The sequence below is a fragment of the Penicillium expansum genome (genome assembly GCF_000769745.1).
Source record: "Penicillium expansum strain MD-8 chromosome Unknown contig238, whole genome shotgun sequence".
NCBI lineage: Eukaryota > Fungi > Ascomycota > Eurotiomycetes > Eurotiales > Aspergillaceae > Penicillium > Penicillium expansum.
In genome coordinates this window covers 1-18,503 of record NW_015971370.1, presented here as the reverse complement: position 1 = coordinate 18,503, position 18,503 = coordinate 1, and the positions used below count along the sequence as shown (strand labels likewise).

The 18,503-nt window shown below is 50.3% G+C and overlaps 10 protein-coding genes across 10 annotated transcripts; 6 read left to right on the top strand and 4 right to left on the bottom strand.

Moving 5' to 3' along the window:
- Positions 1–286: 286 nt before the first annotated feature.
- PEX2_071570 (histone acetyltransferase NGG1) lies at positions 287–2,420 on the top strand (the record flags this gene model as incomplete). Its single annotated transcript, XM_016744427.1, has 3 exons — positions 287–809; positions 923–1,389; positions 1,437–2,420. The coding sequence occupies 3 exons, from the start codon at positions 287–289 to the stop codon at positions 2,418–2,420; spliced, it is 1,974 nt and encodes a 657-aa protein (XP_016597011.1).
- A 470-nt stretch (positions 2,421–2,890) lies between these two features.
- Positions 2,891–4,722, bottom strand: PEX2_071560 (nitrogen permease regulating protein NPR2; the record flags this gene model as incomplete). Its single annotated transcript, XM_016744426.1, has 4 exons — positions 2,891–3,937; positions 3,996–4,132; positions 4,185–4,613; positions 4,680–4,722. 4 exons carry the CDS (start codon positions 4,720–4,722, stop codon positions 2,891–2,893), a joined length of 1,656 nt encoding a protein of 551 aa, XP_016597010.1.
- Positions 4,723–5,698: 976 nt separating this feature from the next.
- On the top strand, positions 5,699–6,229 carry PEX2_071550 (uncharacterized protein; the record flags this gene model as incomplete). The annotated part of the gene is made up of 1 exon (XM_016744425.1): positions 5,699–6,229. One exon carries the CDS (start codon positions 5,699–5,701, stop codon positions 6,227–6,229), a length of 531 nt encoding a protein of 176 aa, XP_016597009.1.
- A 533-nt stretch (positions 6,230–6,762) lies between these two features.
- On the bottom strand, positions 6,763–7,659 carry PEX2_071540 (uncharacterized protein; the record flags this gene model as incomplete). Its single annotated transcript, XM_016744424.1, has 1 exon — positions 6,763–7,659. The coding sequence occupies one exon, from the start codon at positions 7,657–7,659 to the stop codon at positions 6,763–6,765; it is 897 nt and encodes a 298-aa protein (XP_016597008.1).
- Positions 7,660–8,497: 838 nt separating this feature from the next.
- On the top strand, positions 8,498–11,028 carry PEX2_071530 (uncharacterized protein; the record flags this gene model as incomplete). Its single annotated transcript, XM_016744423.1, has 8 exons — positions 8,498–8,525; positions 8,573–8,590; positions 8,639–8,772; positions 8,829–8,927; positions 8,978–9,131; positions 9,183–9,451; positions 9,501–10,061; positions 10,114–11,028. 8 exons carry the CDS (start codon positions 8,498–8,500, stop codon positions 11,026–11,028), a joined length of 2,178 nt encoding a protein of 725 aa, XP_016597007.1.
- Positions 11,029–11,904: 876 nt separating this feature from the next.
- On the top strand, positions 11,905–12,324 carry PEX2_071520 (uncharacterized protein; the record flags this gene model as incomplete). The annotated part of the gene is made up of 1 exon (XM_016744422.1): positions 11,905–12,324. One exon carries the CDS (start codon positions 11,905–11,907, stop codon positions 12,322–12,324), a length of 420 nt encoding a protein of 139 aa, XP_016597006.1.
- Positions 12,325–12,511: 187 nt separating this feature from the next.
- Positions 12,512–12,895, top strand: PEX2_071510 (uncharacterized protein; the record flags this gene model as incomplete). Its single annotated transcript, XM_016744421.1, has 1 exon — positions 12,512–12,895. The coding sequence occupies one exon, from the start codon at positions 12,512–12,514 to the stop codon at positions 12,893–12,895; it is 384 nt and encodes a 127-aa protein (XP_016597005.1).
- A 111-nt stretch (positions 12,896–13,006) lies between these two features.
- Positions 13,007–13,393, top strand: PEX2_071500 (uncharacterized protein; the record flags this gene model as incomplete). The annotated part of the gene is made up of 1 exon (XM_016744420.1): positions 13,007–13,393. The coding sequence occupies one exon, from the start codon at positions 13,007–13,009 to the stop codon at positions 13,391–13,393; it is 387 nt and encodes a 128-aa protein (XP_016597004.1).
- A 204-nt stretch (positions 13,394–13,597) lies between these two features.
- PEX2_071490 (urease Ure) lies at positions 13,598–16,419 on the bottom strand (the record flags this gene model as incomplete). The annotated part of the gene is made up of 5 exons (XM_016744419.1): positions 13,598–15,595; positions 15,685–16,062; positions 16,169–16,195; positions 16,257–16,343; positions 16,399–16,419. The coding sequence occupies 5 exons, from the start codon at positions 16,417–16,419 to the stop codon at positions 13,598–13,600; spliced, it is 2,511 nt and encodes an 836-aa protein (XP_016597003.1).
- A 681-nt stretch (positions 16,420–17,100) lies between these two features.
- On the bottom strand, positions 17,101–18,443 carry PEX2_071480 (High mobility group, superfamily; the record flags this gene model as incomplete). The annotated part of the gene is made up of 3 exons (XM_016744418.1): positions 17,101–17,535; positions 17,608–17,982; positions 18,375–18,443. 3 exons carry the CDS (start codon positions 18,441–18,443, stop codon positions 17,101–17,103), a joined length of 879 nt encoding a protein of 292 aa, XP_016597002.1.
- Between the last annotated feature and the right edge of the window lie 60 nt (positions 18,444–18,503).

Below are 18,503 nucleotides of genomic sequence, written 5' to 3'. Positions count from 1 at the left end.
AACCACCATCATCTCGGGAAAGTCATAATTCATCCGTGTTCGAGAATCGAGAGGACCTCTTGCTCTGTATCTGCTTTAGCTCATGATCAGACAACTTTGGGGGATAGTCAATCTCTCATTCTTCGCTCCTAGTGACCAACGACAGCATGTGTCTGTCTAGTTCCATTCACACCTCCTAGGATCCTTTCTATCGACCAGTCCCTCTTTTCGTTGATCCTGTCCTTGACATCTTAATCATTTCATCTCTTCTTTTTCCTTCGTCCGATCATCAGTCTAAAGAAACACCATGCCGCCCGCATACAAAGGCAAGGGCAAAGGCCGCGATGCGCGCCAGTCGCGTAGCCGCAATACCACCCCGTCCAGCGGTAGTGCTCCCACTATCCCAGCACTGCCTATCCAAAGCTATTTGGAAAATGATGTCACCAAGCACATTGACTTGGCTAGTGTGCAGTATTCCGATGTGTTGGACCTGGTATCCGCGCAGAACATCCCAGATTCGAAAACACTAGAGACATTGGTGGAGCACCTGAAAGGTCTCAGTGACATGGCCGATCTTCGTGGCGAGGTTTGCAATGCTGGAATGCGCGAGATGTCTCAAAAGCGCAAGGAAGTGGAGGATCAGGAGCTTGATCGTGAAGTTCGAGATCGCTCCAAATTGAAACGTGAAACCGAAGAGGATGACGATATTCATAAGGGCGGGAAGCTGAAGAAGCGGAAAGAACGCCCAAGTGGAAAAGAGGATCGGCCATTAAATCATGGCGCACATGAGGTAGCGCGCCAGGATGGAGCTGAGACTAAGGTTGAAGGAGGTAAGAGACCCAACTCGGCGCTTTCTTCCCACTCTTTGTTTTTACCGACCCATCTCCACAACTTGATCTTCTTTCACTTTCCCCACCGTTCAACCTTCACTAACCATCACCAGCGGCTTCTCCAGCATCGAAAAACTCCAAGAATGCGATATCGGATGAAAGCTCCTCGCTTTCACCTCCATCGATGATGTCCCCCAATGGCACGACCACCGCTGGCGACGGCCCTCCCCCCGGGACCCCCGGGTCTGACACTAGTGCTGATTCCCACCAACCTGAACCCCAGCCTGCAATTCCTCAAGTGCAAATCTTTGGCGATAATCCGCTGAAGTTTGACGATCCGACCATTTACAACATTCGAGATGTTCTCCCAGACATGACGGACGATGAAAAGAAAGAGATTTACAGCGTTGCCCACTTCCCCAAGACCGATCTTGCCCACATGGCAGCTGGTGTGGCTCCTGATAAGGACTTCAGCAACGCCAAACCTTCCAACCAAGTCAGCGCGAATACTTTCCAGACTTACATTGAGCCTTACGTCCGGCCTCTTACCGAGGAGGACATTGCCTGGTTAAAAGAAAGAGTAAGCCATTTGCTAATCTTATGTCAACACAAGCTAACCTGCCACAGGGCGATCGCACTACTCCATTCATCATGCCCCGTCGCGGAAAGAAAAACTATCGTCAAATTTGGGCGGAGGAGGATGGAGTTTCATACGACTCAAGTCAGGATGACAAGGACCAGCTGCCTTTGAATCAAGGCCGTGGCAGCATCGAACAGCTGACTGACGATAAAGCCGAAACCAACGAAGTCTCGGTTGGACCTCTCCTCAGCCGACTCTGTTCTCTCCTCCGTTACGAGCACCGTACCTTTCCCGAAGATTCCAATCCAACTGCAAATGGGGACGCTGCTAGTGTGACTGGACTGGGTGGAGACGCAATGGACATTGATCAACCACCTGTTGAGAAGGAGAACAAGGGCGAACCGAAGGCTCTCCCTGCTGCAACCACCTTCCGCGACGCAGATCCAAACGACTTCAAAACTTCGGTCGCAAAGTTGGACCATGCCCAACTTGATGAACGCGCCAAAGCCGAACTGCGATTCATCGGTTTCCTCGGTGCAGACGATAGTCCAGACTACGACGCTCACTACGATGATGAAGTTGCTGAGCGACTCCGCCTCCTCCAAAGCGAGCTCAAGAAGCAAATCGTCACCAACAATGCGCGCAAGGCTCGCATTTTGAAGATTGCCCAGGAACATATGGCCATGCTTGAGTTTACTACCATCCAAGACGACCTCGACTCTCAAGTCCAACAAGCCTATCTCAAGCGCACCCGCACTATGGGCAAGAGCAAGAAGGGCGCTCAGCCCAAGCACCGGCCTGGCGGCGCTGGTGGCGGCAGCCACGTCGCTGGTTCTGCGGGCGTTTCCCGTCCTGCTGTCGGAGATGCTGCAAAGATTGTCATGGACCGTCGTCGTCGCTGGAACGAGGCATTCCTGCCTATCTTTGACGACATCAAGACTACCATTCCCTCTGAGGGAGAGTCGATCTTCGACCAAGAAGTTATGGCTGAGTACGAGAAAGCCGAACTTGAGAACTGGGACGAGGAATAAATGCTCCACCCTCTCCGCTCTGTTCCAGGTTTTTATCACTCCACGACCCGTCTTCTATCCTTTGGCTGTTAGCCACCTCAACCTTGTTTTGATTTATTTCCCGCACGATACGATACGAATGCATGATGGGCTGGCGTGGCGTTAGCGGATACCTTTTTTTTTTCTCTCTGTTCCACCACATCGAATGTTGAACCCCGTGGCTACCTATGTTGCAGTCCGCTTGAAGATACACACTGGATCTTTTCCACATGTATCTAGCTAGTTAGATGTGACTATGTCCGTGTATTCTTATTCTTAAGCTGTAATCTCTCAATGAAAACAAATTCTTCAATCTTCAGATTTTCAGTAGTTGCCTGTAGTACCGCATATATATATCCAACCCCATCAACGCCAAAATGATAAAAAGTAGGGTATCAATCAATTCTAGCAATCCAAAAAGAAACAAAACAAAAAAGCAACCTCTCCCAAACTTATCTATGAATAATCAAAACCTCCCAAGGATACCTCTTAAGTCTAGCCGTCAACTCCCTCTCACTCATCTCCAACTCCGTACAAATCTGATCAAAGCAATGCGTACCATCAAGATACTTCCCAAGAACTTCATCCCCAACAAACTCATCTTCCTCCTCCCAAAACGCAGACGGCGCCCCCGCACTCCCATTCCCATTCCCACTCCGACCCCCACTAACAACGGACCCAGCCCGCTCACGACTAGACTCCCTCCTCGCAACGGCCGAGATAGGCGCGTCCTCCGACACACTCGATACCGCATAGGGCGTATTAGTGCCCGTAGTCGCACGCGACGATAGCGCTGTCGGGGTGAACGATGACGCGCGCGGGGGTGGGGCCGGCTGGCTTGTTGCGCATGCGTATTTGTGCACGCGGTACAAGAAGCCCTTTATCACGCCGAAGGTGATGAAGCGACGGATGTCGATGTTGGCTAGGGAGCGGCTGTGCGCTGCGTACCATTGTTTGACGCTCTGGCCTTGTTTCAAGCTTGCGTAGAGCTCGACTAGCGCGGCGCCGTCGACGATTGCCGGCTTGTGGAGTGCGTTTGTGGATGTTGGGGAGGTGGAAGAGGGGGTTTCTTCGGTGCCGAGGAGGGGCCAGATTTCTTCTGCGTCGAAGCGGGATTCTTCGCGTCCGAGGCTGGGTGTTGGGTCTGTGAGGGAGCTGGAGAGCACGGCTGTTCCGGCGCTGCCGGTTGTGATGCCGTGGGCGCTTGGGGATGGGATTAGGGTTGGCGGGATGGGGGAGGAGGGGCCGGTTGGTGGGTGTGGTGCGAAGCGGAGGTTTACGTAGCGGGCACATTCTAGTTGCATTGTTTCGTCGGAGCCTATTGTTTGGCTGAATTGGGCGGTTGGGGCGTAGATCGCGGTGAAGGAAAAGATGTCGAGGATAAATAGGCAGCCGTAGTAGAGGAGATGGCGGAGGGCGCGGCAGGTGAGGGAGAAGTCTGTGTCGGCCAGGACGGAGATGATGCGGACGCTGTTAACTCCGTTGATATGTGGTACGATCTGACAGGTTTCAGCTGTTGTGTTTCTAGTCATGGGGACAGTGGAATCTTCTACATACCCTTTGCATGGTCAAGTCCCAGTTCTCATCCATGAAGGCTTGGTATCGCAATGTGAAGAGCGGCACTTGCCAGGCCTTGACGGGTGGGGGAGAGGGGTATATCGGGAAAAGCTTGATGTTCAGAGTGTTTAATTCGTCTGGATAGAATGGTTAGCAGCGGAATCGTGCTAGACAGGTCCATGGACATACCGATGGGAATCATGCACTCGCAATAGTTGTTCAAGTCCTCCATCAACATCTCACAGAGACTATACACCTTTCCTTCACCACTCTTCGAGAAATCGCGGGACAAGAAACCATTCTGCTCTTCCAGACCATGCATTAGGTCTGCTAGCTTCTGTACCACGCTCTTGTATGTGCTGAAGTCGTCCTCCTCGGCGAGGACTATGCAGAAGTTGAAGATGAATTCATTTCGGTCGTACCGCACTGACTTCATGCAGATTGGGTAGCCTAGGATACGATATCCATTTGTGCAGACTTGCAAGAGGTTTCCACAGAGCTCTTGGCGGGGTATCACGAAGAAGGAGACATCGGAGAAGGTGAGGAAGGGTGGTTGTGAGGGCGCAGTGGGGGAGGGGACGATGGCTCCGTCTGGGACTTGATGGACAACTTTGGGTCCTATATAACAGTATGTAGTCAGTACATGGGTAATTGAAGGTTTACCATGGTATTGGAGGTCCTTACCCTCTATCGTGTCGAATTTACTGTAGAATATTGCCTTGATCATTGTGGAGATGCTGTATGGATGAATGCTTTATGACCAAGTTCAGTATGAAACGGCGCAGTCTATCGGCCAAATTCAATCAAACGCAGAGCTGAAACGAGGTTCATGTTCATGCCATGGAGATCAGTTGCGGAGCGGACCTCAGAGTGGAGAGCTTATCGAAATCAATATTTCCAAAGACTATTCCTAATTAGGCTAGACTGTATACATCGTGTTTGCTTTGATTGGCTAAACCCGGCTATAGTCAGAATCACGTGAGATATAATGTTCTAGGTGAGATTCTGTAAGGATCGCATGGTTTCTATTGGATAATCCTAGATGCTAGCTAAATGCAGTATTAATTACATAATCCTGCCAAGCAGGGCTTGGTCCAATATTAACCCTCCACTTGTTGTACGTTTTAGTGAGACTTGGCCACTTGGCCAAGTCTCACTTGCCTGAGGCCCCGACATGCCTAAGGCACCGAGAGTATGCAAACCCTGCAAACCTCTCGGGAGCACATAGGTGTGGCCCCGAACGAATGTTAGGGCCTAGTGTTGTATGCAGCTGCAGAGTCAAATAGAGGTTCTGCTTGTCCTTATAATCTTTTGGCCTAGCGGTTAATTGCTCTTATTTAATCCCTTAGGAGTAGCGGTCTAACCTTGGAAGTGGTACGTAGGATTGCATACATGTAGGTATCCCCGCACTCTACCACCTGGGAAACTCCAGTCCATTCAACAACCGCTTCAGGATATCTCACGCATGTTGTACTTGCCCTTTCTCTCCTATTCGAAAGGGTTTCCGCTCCTCAATTTTCGTACAAGAGCGTTTAGTCGGCAAGTATCTCCACTCTCCCCTCGAACAATAACTACTAGATAAGATTGGCTAACCTCAGGCGCAGGTGCATACTATAAGCGTACCCACGATGGAACCAAACAGCAAAAAGGGGAGAAAATTCCTTCCACCTGAGTTTGATTTTGAGCATACGACCAAAGAAACGATGTCTTCCATAACTACAGAAGATGGAGGATGCGATACACCCACATACAGTAGTGTTTGCGGTGGATCAACAACCAGTTCCCCTCCGAGGCATCTGAATACATCCCGCTCTATGGATTGTCCTTGGAAAGGCAGGTCATTCATCATTCGTGATTCTAATACAAGCCTTGTTATTGGGCTCCAAAAAGGTATCCTACGCCTTGTGCCTGAACACAGTGAGCGTGGGTGCGGTATTCATTGGTCGTGTGTCGAATCTGACGGGATGTTGCTGGGATTTCAAAACATGGTTTCTGGCACCTTTATCGGGCATAATAACAGGGGTAAACTCATCGCGGGGGCCAAGTTGCACCGGGACTGGGAATCCTTTTGTGTGCGAGAACATCCAGATGGCGGCTATCTCCTCCTCGTGAAGCAGGGCAGTGGGTTCTTGCCGATGCGGATAGACGGGGGCACAGAGCTTGTGGTCAGCAATAACAGAGATGAGGGCGTAGTATGGGAGTTTACTCGTGTCGAAGATGAATCTTCTATTTGATTTCACCCTTTTTGTTTTCAAACACTAGCCTTTTCAAGTAGTGTTTAATATCAAGGAAGATTCAGTCTACATCTCGAGCTCTACAGTACCCATCTATTAGATGATCATGAGCATAAGTGATATTCAATAGAATAGATGTATTTCTGAGTAAGTTAGAATAACTTTTGCCGTTTGCTNCCCCCCCCCCCCCCCCCGATTACCACGTTGAATATGAATATTCCCGGCAAAGCAGATAACAAACAAGCTAACGAGTCAAACAACAAAGCAAAGTGCAAAGTGACAAACAAGAGCATGAGGGTATTAGAGAAAATGAGACAGGAGACAATGAAATCTATGCGTAAGCAAGAGACTCTTCTGGACGAGACGTAAGTAGAGCAATGGATATAGATAAAGAAAAGCAAAGGGAAGCCCGAGAAGAAGGAGCCAGTCCACTTCAGACAATGCGAGAGAGGTAAGATGCGCCGTAAAAATGCAAACACGAATCGTAGCGGGGGACCCTATTCAGTGGGTCTGATCGAGTAAATACTACGCAGTCATTGAGCCGTGCCGGAGGCAGGATTGGATGTAGATGGAAGAGCAGTGTTGGTTGCGATAATGCTGTCTGGCACCGCGAACAAGGTCGCCCTTGTCACTACACGGGCCGCACCACGACCGCGTGGGAGTCGGACATTGTCAGCGACAAGAGTCAAGGGCTGGTTCGCACGAATGGCATGCACCATTTCGCCAAAACTGCCACGCTCTCCGGCCTCCTTCAGCCATTGTTCCCAGTCCTCATCTAGCGGCACATCAGTGCCTTGGTCGCGAGCGGCCATCGCAGCAAGGATGCGATTGTTGAGGGCGACACCACAACTTTCCATTTCCTCGTCGCTGAGTTCGTCTTCGATTTCGTGCTCCTCCTCAGCGGACCGGTAACTCGAGGCACGGGAATCGATGGCACGGACCGTATCATTGCTTTGTGTCTCGATGATCTGGTCATCTTCCTCTTCTGTCCCGCAGAAGTCGCAGTCGTTGAAGTGGATCTCGATCGAAGGTGCGGGTTGCGGGGATGCCGGTCGGACGGAGTGGGCTGTGGTGTCCCGCACGATAATCCCTTCTTCGGCCTCGTACCGCTGACGCGCGGACTTGGTCCCCTCCCACCGACAGAGACTGGAGATCTCCTCCTCTGTCAGACCGAGCTCGTCAAATGTGCGGAACAGTCTTCGGTGCCATGGGAAGCGACTCAGTCGCATGCGATGTGGTCCATATGAGTAGTCCAACCCCGGGTATTGTGCTTCGATGCAGTCTAGCGAGCCGTAGAAAAGGGATGTTTCGACACGTACTTCTGGGACGAGGTTTCGGGAAATGTGAGCGCCAAACGAGCCTGGGTCATTTGTGCGAGGTCGTGGAAACGTGGCGTTATACACGATCTGGCCCACGGATGGTTTACGCATGATGAGGTTCGGATGTGGAAGGAGTTAAAGAGGTAAAAGAGCAGATTAAGGAGAAGAAGGTTGTCCCAGACACCTTGGAATGTGATGATTCAGGATATCCAGCCCTAGAGGGTTCCCCCCTTGCCCTTTGTCAAATTCCCGGACGTTTGGGACGTTTCGAATGTTTCGAATGTTTTGATGGGGAGGGATGCTTCAGCTGTTGACAGTGGGTTGACACACGCTAGAGAGCGCGCAGTAAATTCTCGAGAATATAACAGAAGTGCTTCTTCAACCTGGATTTCTCGTAATCCAGGTCAATGGATATAATAATTAAAGGAAAATTCCGATCAGGTGCCCAGCTGACGTTTCGGCTCTTTGACCCTTGAGGAATTGAAGGTCTCACAGGTGTTCCATTGATCAATTAGAATAAAAAGAAGGGGAAAAAAAGGAAGGAAAATCGAAAGAAATCAGAGAAGAAAAGAAAAAGAAAAAAAATCGAATAGATTGGGAAGAAACAGGGCATACAAGACTTTATAACTAGTCCTAAGTGTGCGTTGGCAGTATGGCCACGATGCATGGCCAGCTGTTAAGGCGACACATTCTTTTTGGACTCAGGTGGACTTCACAGATTTACTTACATGTGCATAATATAATTTCCATCGAATCAAAATCCTCTAAATCCTCTAAATTCGAGAAAAGATTCAACAGATCATGACATTATTGCCCTTTCGGGTTTTATGTTCGCATCACGTGCAAATTAATAGCCACTGTCCAGCAGAGTCCAGTAACTAGAGTACAGCACATCTTCACCTGGGCAACCTTGGAAATGCAGATCTGATCTCAGCTTTTAGATGTGGCCATGTCGACTTTCGATGGCATCGTAGAAGGTGAGACTGACACTTCCCACATTACTTCCATACTAATCATCCGACAGAGTTTCCCGAAATTCGCAGTGAGTCTCACCTATGAGATCAGCCAAACTTACGACTAAGAAAAGCAGTTGACTACTTTCGGAAATGCCCAGAGCGGCCAGCGCCACTAGCTTGTTTTCTGAGCCATGTGCATAGTGATCATTTACAGGGTCTCGAGTCCTTTCGAACACCGTTTATCTACTGTTCGCCAGCCACGCGAGAGGTATGTTTTCGTTCGTTCTATTGAAATGCGAAGTGCATTAAACTAACCATGTGCAGCTGCTCCTCCGGATTGAAAAGTATCCACATCGGATGAACTTTAATAAAGGCATCTTGGAGTCACGCAGACTCCACTATAAGCATCTTGCCAAGCTTCTGGTTAGTATCGCGTTCTAAACTTTGAGAGTTGAAGAGCTCATCGTCCACAGCGCCCAATTCCATTGAATACGCCAACAGAAATTGAACTCACACCCCGACGTCGTATCAAGGTGACATTGTTTGATGCCAACCATTGCACCGGGGCTGTGATGTTTCTAATTGAAGGGAATGGGAAGGCAATCATCTACACAGGTGATATTCGAGGTGAGTTAATGACGTCTTGTCTTAGTTGAATTGCTAGCTGATCATCCTTAGCCGAAACATGGTGGGTGAGCAGCCTGGTCCGTCACCCGGTCTTGATCCCGTATACTCTGGGCCCGAAACGGCTGGATAAGTTATATCTGGACTCCACCTTTGCAAGCAAGACAAATCCATTCCGCGAGTTCCCTTCCAAAGCCGAGGGGCTGTCTGAACTCCTGCAGAAAGTCCAGGCTTATCCTGATGACACAGTCTTCTACTTCCGTGCGTGGACGTTCGGCTACGAGGATGTGTGGATAGCGCTCTCGGCTGCGCTGGACACAAAGGTGATGAATATCACGCAGCTCAAATATAACACTAGCTAATACAATGCAGATCCATGTGGATCGTTACCAGATGGGACTTTATCGGTCTCTGGTCCAGACTCCAGGCAATAGGGGGGTTAGTGAAGCTCCTGCTCTCTGTGGCTTTGAGTTGGGAAACAAAGCTGTGACCGGCTGTCTGAGCAGTAATGAGTCAAGTCGAATCCACAGTTGTGAACCCGGAGTCTCGTGCCCTGCAGCTCGCAGCACTAACACGGTCTACATTGTGCCTATTGTGAATCGCACAACCAGTGGTGCGGAAATCCCCGAGGTCGGTGCAGGCGGTGGTATTGGGGATCTGTACCAAACACATGAACTCGAGCTGCCCGATGAGTTTGCACTAGCCGAGTTGGAGAAGCTGTGTCTCAAACACGTCCAGGACAAGCAAGCCCTTACTCAAATGCGAAATGCTCTTCTAGATGCGTTTCGATCGAGGAAGAAAGTACTCTCGCTTGATACATATGGCGTGAAGGAGGAGGGCGAAATTCCATTGAAGAATCTGGTGACCGCTCTACGCAACGGTCCGTCTATTACCTCCAGCCGGTCGTCCCAGCCAGATCTGCCTAACACGATAGTAAGTCGCACTGCTGTTTTCTCTATGATAATATTCTCTAAAGGCATTATAGCGATTCCCATATTCACGACACTCTTCCTACTCTGAACTTTGTGAGCTCGTAGCTGCCTTCCGGCCCAAGGATATCCATCCATGCACTGTGGATCCAAAAACCTGGAACGAAGACGTCTCCATCAGACGTTTGTTTGGCCATCTCTGTTCCGGAGCCAATTTTTCGCACGACAATCACATGTGGCAGACTGTAGCTGATTTTGACGGCGACGGAGATCGCCCAAGAAAAAGGGTCCGTTACGACATGGACCTCTCTACACAGTCCACACAAGAAACCAGTAGTGGTATTGAAGATTTCAGTCTTGGTACCGCCGATGCAAGCCAGCATCATGATCAGAAGCAGGACTCTCTACATCATTTAAATCAATCCGAAGAAGCAGCCAGAGTTAAGCGTAACGAAATGCGTCAAGCACACCGCTATCTCCAAGAACATGCAGAGCCTGGACTCTTTCAAGTCAATCCTCTCCCATCTACATGGCCGACAGAAAAAGAAGACAGATTCGATCTGGCCAGTGACGAGGGAAGCGAAGACAAGGACATGCTCAGACCTGACCGGCCAGATTTAGAACCCTCGGCTTTAAGTCTCCGACTCAGGTCCGAACCAAGCACATCCACAAGAATAAGTGACCTAACTGGTGATGGTAATACCTCTCCTCGTCCAATCACACAACAAGCAGACAGTCAACACACAGATATACTTTCTCTCTCCGTCTCCGAGTCGGCATTTGACTCCCCGGAGCAGAACTCCATTGAAAATGGGCTACCAGACCCAGTGCGAAGAGAAGAAACACTCAATCGCTCGCGCCGTGCGCGTGTTGCTGCTTACTTAGCTGCACGTGAAGGTACTTTCTCTGCGTGGACGGATGTGTCGCTCGTTTCGGCGGATAATCATGGTGAGGAGGAGATTGAGCTGTAGGCTCGATCTTTTTTCTTCTATTGATAGGCGGGTGGATCTGTTCCTCTTTCCTCTTTTTTCTTTCTTCATTCTTTTTTGATTTTACTGTGTATGATACCCCTCTATACTACCTTGTTGTTGATCTTGTCATCTGGCATTTTGCCCATAGAACTATGTATGGACGCCTGGAAGCTGGCCCCACTGCGGGTTCTTGTTCCTTTCATAGGGATGGATCACTGTCTTACAAAAAGATTTATATTCTAAATTACTACATTACTTATTGTACATCAACCCCGCAGGCCTATACAAGCAGCAATGTTGTTCCACTATTGAGGGTCCTAGTTGACCGAAAGTTGGCTGAAACCAGACTATATTGTCGATACAAACCCTAAAGACTCGGCGAGTAGACCATCGATGTCAGTAATATCTTTCATGATCGACATTACCGCTCTCATTTTTCTAGTTTATAGAGAACAAAGAACTAAACAATGGCCTTGCGAGGCTAAAATTATAACAAATCCTTAGTGAATTTTCCATGGAACCACCGTCGCCTTGTAACCAACCTCTTTCAATATCATGGCCACTTGAACAAGGAGAACAAAGATTCCCAACAATGAGCTGTATTTCTTTCATTCATTTCTTCTTCATGAAAGCTTTGTCTCCAGTCTGATCAACCTAGCAAGATACAGATACATAAATAGGCTCCGATTCCTCAACCATTTCGAGGCATCATCCGCTTCACAGTTTCTCACACTGCCTCAGTGCAACCAACCTCCTCTACTCTACTTCCAGCTTCACAGCCCTATCAGACAGCTACTCCACTAACCCCAACCAAGTAAGTGATCCATCCCATTCATCTACTCATCTCTCCCATTCTAGCACCAGCCCTCCCTCACTATGTCTGAGTCTATCGCTACTAGATTCTTCCGCGGTACTCGAGCTATCCTCAAGTACCGCAAGGAGCGTGGTATCCTCGTGAACAACATCCGCTTCTATATCACCTCTCTGCGCCAGATGCCCGAGGGCAACTACCTTATTGAGGTCGCCCTCAACATCCACTCCCTGAAGGTTCAGGCCGACAAGGTGAAGTGGGCTTCACAGGATCTTGCCACTACCGCCGCCAATATGGCCTACGTCACCTCACAGGGTATCGAGCACTTCGCCCACACTATCCCCCAGATCTGCGACGAGGTCGGCCATGATACCCGCCAGCTGGCTGAGACCCTCCAGGACCACATCCACCAGCCCGTTGCCAACACCGAGCACCGTGTCGCACTTGGCCTCGAGCATGCACTTGCTAACCTTGGTTATATCTAGATCGATATTTCTACACCGTCGAGTCGCGGACTCTTACCGGCGTCCGCAGTAGCTTCAGCTATATCTTATTTCCAGTATCCAGGTACGTAACAATACATTCATTTACAGTAACATTTCCTTCTCCATCTAGATCTATAGCACCCCTAAGCCCCCACAATCTGTCATCTACTTGATCACTCCACGTCCAATGACACATATAAACCAATCCGTCGTGACCAGCTTCCGCAAAGCCCGCGACGACCTCGTAATCCTCCTCGGGCAGCAATCAACCTTCCTACGCCACGACATCAACAGCCGCGCCTACGTAATCCCAAACCTGCGTCTACAGCTAATCCAACACCTCGACATCGTCGCCTCTCTCTCGATGAAGATGGCCGTCGACAGCCGTCACCACCCCTACGTCCTCGTCCACCAGACCGGCTTCTACGAGACCGTTGTACCTATGCACTGCGCCGCGTTGAAGGGCCAGTGTGCCCATCTTGCAGATCGACTGCGCGATAACCTTTGCACTGATGTTCCTATTGCTGTGGCGAGGTTGATTGATCAGATTGTGGCTAACTTGTGCTTTTAGATAGGCTTGGAATTGGATTTTGGTTATTACTGGGTTTAGTATTATTATTCTGGTTTGTTTATCGTATATCGTATACCGGTTCTTTCTTTCGACATCCTTTCCTCCGACGTTATGGCTACTGTGCCTCCCCGACCCGGTCCAGTATCAACTTTTAAACGCGAGCGTGCGGCTTTCGTCTTCGATTTGGAAATGCAGGCGAGGATTCTAAGGGCGGATCCCCGGGCTAGTGAAGATGTTGCTGGCAATCTACTTTGGCTTGTTGAGAGTGTTCATCGGCTTAAGGATGCCTCTATGGCTATGGCTGTTGATGCTCGTGGCAATGCTTATGTGCTGGCGAAACCGTATGGGTTTTATAGTTACAACGTGCCGCGTATGTGCAATGATCTTGTTGCATCTTTGTTGCACTGGGCGGATATTCTTGTTAATACTGATGGGCGGAGGACGGATGGGATTGTTGTTGATTCTATTGAGGGGATGTTGGGTTCTCTGGGGTTTTGAGAGAAGAGAAATAGAAAAAATACTGTTTTCTTATTAACTTATATGCGCATCTTAGACAAGTAGATTTCAAAAATTAGACGTAAAATCATATAGAATTCCTATATCACGTAAAAATAACCCAGGAGAACCAACGAGGTATATAGGAACTGTAAAGACCAAAATGAAAAGCCGGGGGTATGCAAGAGAAAAGAAGCAACCAAACACTCAGAAGATATAATACGCCTGCGTCAAAGGCAACTCCGAAGCTGGCTCAGCATCACAAAGCATCCCATCCGCCTCCACAGTATAACTCTCCGGATCAACCTTCATCTTCGGCATAGCATCATTAAACTTCATATCCTTCTTCCCAACCGAGCGACAATCCTTCACAGCCTCAATCCGCTTCTTCAATCCATACGTCTGCACAATCCCCGCATCAATAGAAGCCTGCGAAACAAACATAATAGACGTAGCCGGAACCCGCGCAGCAAACATCGGCCGCGTGATCATCGGCTCGACAGTCGGGATCGACGCATTCGGATCTCCAACCTCCGCGGTAACAATCATCCCGCTCTTCAGAACAGATACGGGTTTCGTGCCGAATGTCGCTGCTTTCCAGATTACCAGATCGGCGACCTTGCCGACCTCCACGGACCCGATGAGGTGCGACATTCCCTGTGCGAGAGCGGGGTTGATCGTGTACTTGCTGATGTATCGCTTGACGCGGAAATTGTCCGCGCCGCTGTCGGCGTCGGTGCCGAGAGGTCCGCGCTGTGTCTTGTTCTTGTGAGCTGTGTGCCAGGTGCGGAGGATTACTTCGCCGCAGCGGCCCATTGCTTGCGAGTCCGAGGACATCATGCTGATGGCGCCGAGGTCGTGGAGGACGTCTTCGGCGGCGATGGTTTCGGCGCGAATGCGGCTTTCCGCGAAGGCTACGTCCTCGGGAATATTCTTTGATAGGTGGTGGCAGACCATTAGCATGTCGAGGTGTTCGTCGAGAGTGTTGAGGGTGAAGGGACGGGTTGGGTTTGTGCTACTGGGGAGGACGTTGGGGTGTTCGACCACGGAGATGATGTCTGGGGCGTGGCCGCCGCCTGCGCCTTCGGTGTGGTAGGTGTGGATTGTGCGGCCTTTGAAGGCTCCAATGGACTGCTCGACGAAGCCAGATTCGTTCAGTGTATCTGTGTGGATCATGCACTGCACGTCGTATTCGTCGCAGACTTCAAGACAGTTGTCGATTGCTGCTGGGGTGGAGCCCCAGTCTTCGTGGAGCTTGAGACCTGCTGCGCCTGCTAGGATCTGCTCCCTGAGACTCTTCTTTCCGCAGTCGTTGCCCTTACCCGTGATGCCTAGGTTGATCGGTAGGCTGTCGCATGCTTGCATCATCTGGCGCAAGAGGTTCGGCGACGGGGTACATGTCGTCGCGTTTGATCCAGTCGTCGGGCCAGTGCCACCACCGAGGAAAGTGGTGATTCCCGAAGCCAGAGCTTCATCCACTTGTTGCGGGCAGATCAAGTGGATGTGCGTGTCGATACCACCAGCGGTAACAATCTTGTTCTCTCCAGCAATGACATCCGTAGACGAACCCACCACCAGATCAGGATGCACGCCGTCCATGACATCAGGGTTTCCAGCTTTGCCAATACCAGCAATAAGCCCATCCTTGATACCAATATCAGCCTTGTAAATACCAGTCCAATCGATAATCAACGCATTCGTGATGACAGTATCAATACACTCGGTATGAGACCGATCAGACGCCTGTCCCATTCCCTCGCGCAGAGTCTTTCCTCCACCGAAAGCACATTCATCTCCGTAATTCGTCATATCCTTCTCAACCTTGATCCACAAATCCGTCAACCCGAGCCGCACTAGATCCCCCGTCGTAGGACCAAACATGCGCGAGTACGCCTCGCGCTCCATCGAGAACCCAGAAATAAGCGCGCTATCCGCCTGCGGCTCCGGCACATGCGCAAATCCAGCTACCTGCAGCTTGGACATGATCTCATCGGCACGACTCAGATCCACCGGCCCATTCGCCAGCCAATTTCCGCCACGGATGACGCGATTTCCGCCGATCTCAACTAGCGTGACCGTCTTCGTATCACCGGGCTCGAATCTGATCGATGTGCCCGCGGGAATGTCCAATCGGAAACCGTACGACTGCAAGCGATCGAAGTGCAGCTGCGGATTCGTCTCGATAAAATGGTAATGCGATCCGACCTGACAATCAAACCCGTCATTAGCATCGCTCGCTTCCGATCTCCATTTTTTGTCCTTTCCGCTCTGTCTAACGAAGACAATGTACACACCTGAATCGGCCGATCTCCTTTACTCATAACCTTGAGCCTAATCCGCCTCTTCCCAACACTCAACTCCACACGCGCGTGCTTAGCAGGAATTACCGCGCCGGGCATCTTCTCAGGCAAGAAATCTTGCGGGTCCGGGTCTGGGAAAGCCTCGGGCGCGGGAACGGGCAGGAAACTTCCATACAAGGCGCGCTCGAGATCGCCCTCGTCGCTACTGATCGGGTGGTGCACGGTCACCAGGTAAGTACCGGAGATGAAAGTACCCTCGACTTGGAGCTCGACGAGGGTTGCTAGGACGGAGGGGAGGACATGGCGGCGGCCGAGCATTGTCTTGCCGATGGACATAAGATCGGCGACGGAGTAGTGACCATCGCGGATTAACTGCGGGGGTTTGGGGTGTTAGTTTGCGCATTTAATCAATTGGATATATGGTAATTGGTATGTGCTGATGCGATTGTAGGGGATTGATTGGGTGGGGTTGTCGTACCTCGTGCAGCACTGAAGCTATCAGGGCCTGTTCGGGGAAGCGTTAGTGGTCAGTGGCCGTGTCCTACACCCCTCGAATATACACATACCACTGCTTCTGCATGGTTGAGCCGCACTCCACGTGCTAAACGACGCTGTGCCAAGAAGCCTAAGTGGGCGATGGTAAGCTTGTCAAGCTGCAGGGGTGTGTTAGTTGTCTGTGTCTCTCGGGGAATGGTATGTGTGACTTACCTCCTTCGGAATAAGCTGCATGGTTCATGTGGAACCAGAACCTGGTAGTTCTTGGCGTGCAGGATTATTGGTTTTGGAGGCAGTTTCAGAGCAGGTTTAAAAGCTCAGAGTAAGTTAAGGTGTAAAAGACACAATTCAAGGAGATCTCAAAGAAAGTCAAAAAGGCGAAGAATGTGGGGATGCGGTCCATTTCAAATGTGCTTGCTCCTCTGATAAGGTCATTGTCGATGATAAGTGCCCGTGGAGGCCGATTGGGTCGGGGAACGGAGTTCGGCGGCATTAGTCAAGGCTTTGGTAAATTGATAATGCACTTGTCAAGTTGGATTTAAGCCTAGACTGTCAGTTTTTAATTTGGTTATATTCTTTATGTTAATGTCTATAGCTCGATGTTGTATAGCTCTCTAGTAGGAAAGTTGGACCTGCGTCTTTATCCTGGAACTATACGACTTGTACAATATAGAGGGGTAACTATATAGCCCTAACCTGCTATGGACACTGATACTCAGGATATCTCAAAACCACATCCCATGATCAGTCCAATTCACTAATTCAAGCTAAGTAGGTACAGTTTTTCCCCAAACGCCGCTGAAAAACGCAAACCGGGGGGGTTACACATCCAGTCCACCAGACCGAGACTATCTCATCTGACCCTAAAGTCAAGCAAATCAGAGATCAGAAAGCAGAAAGCACTAACAAACTCATTTACGCCTCGCTCTTGCGCTTCTTGCTTCTGCGACCCTTCTCGGCCGGTGTCTTGACAGCCGGTGTGGACACCGGCTCCGCAGCCTTACGGCCCCGCTTGACAGGCGACTTGGCAGGAGTCTCAGCCTCCTTAGCCTTGGTATCGCTGCGGCGACGCTTGGTGGTGCTGCGAGGGGGGGTCTTTTCCTTCACAGGGGAGGGAGAGTGCGACTCCTCGGACGATTCAGTCGACTCATCAGCAGACTCTTCGGGCTCAGCTTCAGCCTCGGCCTCGGCCTCAACCTCGGGCTCGGCACCGGCAAAGTCCTGCTGCAGTTGGCTGGCGGCGGGATCGTGCTCGTGGTCGTGCTCCTCGTCAATCTTGCTGCCGGCCTTGTAGGCTGCCATGTCGCGCTTGTACTGGTCATAGTTGGCGGCATACATCTTCTTCCAGACCTGTGTGGATGCGTTAGTTCTACATACTTGCAAACAATATCAAGCTGGGAGTGCTTTGATGCTAATACATACCTCCTTCTGAGTATCTTCCATGCTCTGCCAGCGGCGGGTGCCCTCGTCGGCGACATCCTTGGGGCGCGCATCATTGCCCAAGTCATCGGCAATCTTGCTGCGGTTGTGCTGCATGTACAGGAAGTAGGGAGTCAAGGCACGCTTGGGCGCATTGGGGTCGACGGGAGCGCGCTTGCGCTTCTTAGGACCACCAGCCTCGGACTTGGCGCCGGGGCTACCAGCGCGGAAGGGGATGTCCGGGCCCATGAATCCAGAGGGACCGAGAGGGAGCTCAATGGTGGCATCGCGTCCTTCGGTGATGTTGTTCACGTGCTGGATGTAAGCCTTGCCTAGGTCGGCGATGTAAGACTGCACCTCCATCAGGCGCATGACGATCTATGAGGCATTGTTAGCGATTTTATTTCAGGAGTAACTGCACTTGGTCATTGGGTATAGGTATGGGTATAATGTTAGGGAATTAAGAGGGACAGTCAAGCAGCGCGTAAGTTGGTAAGAAGTGTGCGATGTCAAGACAAGCCCTCAGGTCTAAAGGGGGAAAGGGTGGGGAATGTTCTTTTTTTTTTGCAGATGAAGCTTGCCAACATGATACAGAAGTATAAGATGGTATACGTTAAGCTTTAACAGCTTATTGGGTAGCTTTATAGATCCTTGAACGCGACGCGTAGCAGGCGCGCAGTGGGGATGCGCACAAGAAAACAAGAAAAAAAAGAACCGAAACAAAGAAAATGCAAAATTCTGAAGGTAAAAGATGAAAGGGGGGGAATTACCAAGTCGCCAGCCCGTCTAAGCTCTTCTTTGTTGACCTGAACGGTCGAATCATCGTGATTGGAAGCCATTGTTTTTTTAAGCCGAGGAGAGTTGTGAAGAAAAGAGAATTTTCTTGTGTTTCGGGGGGG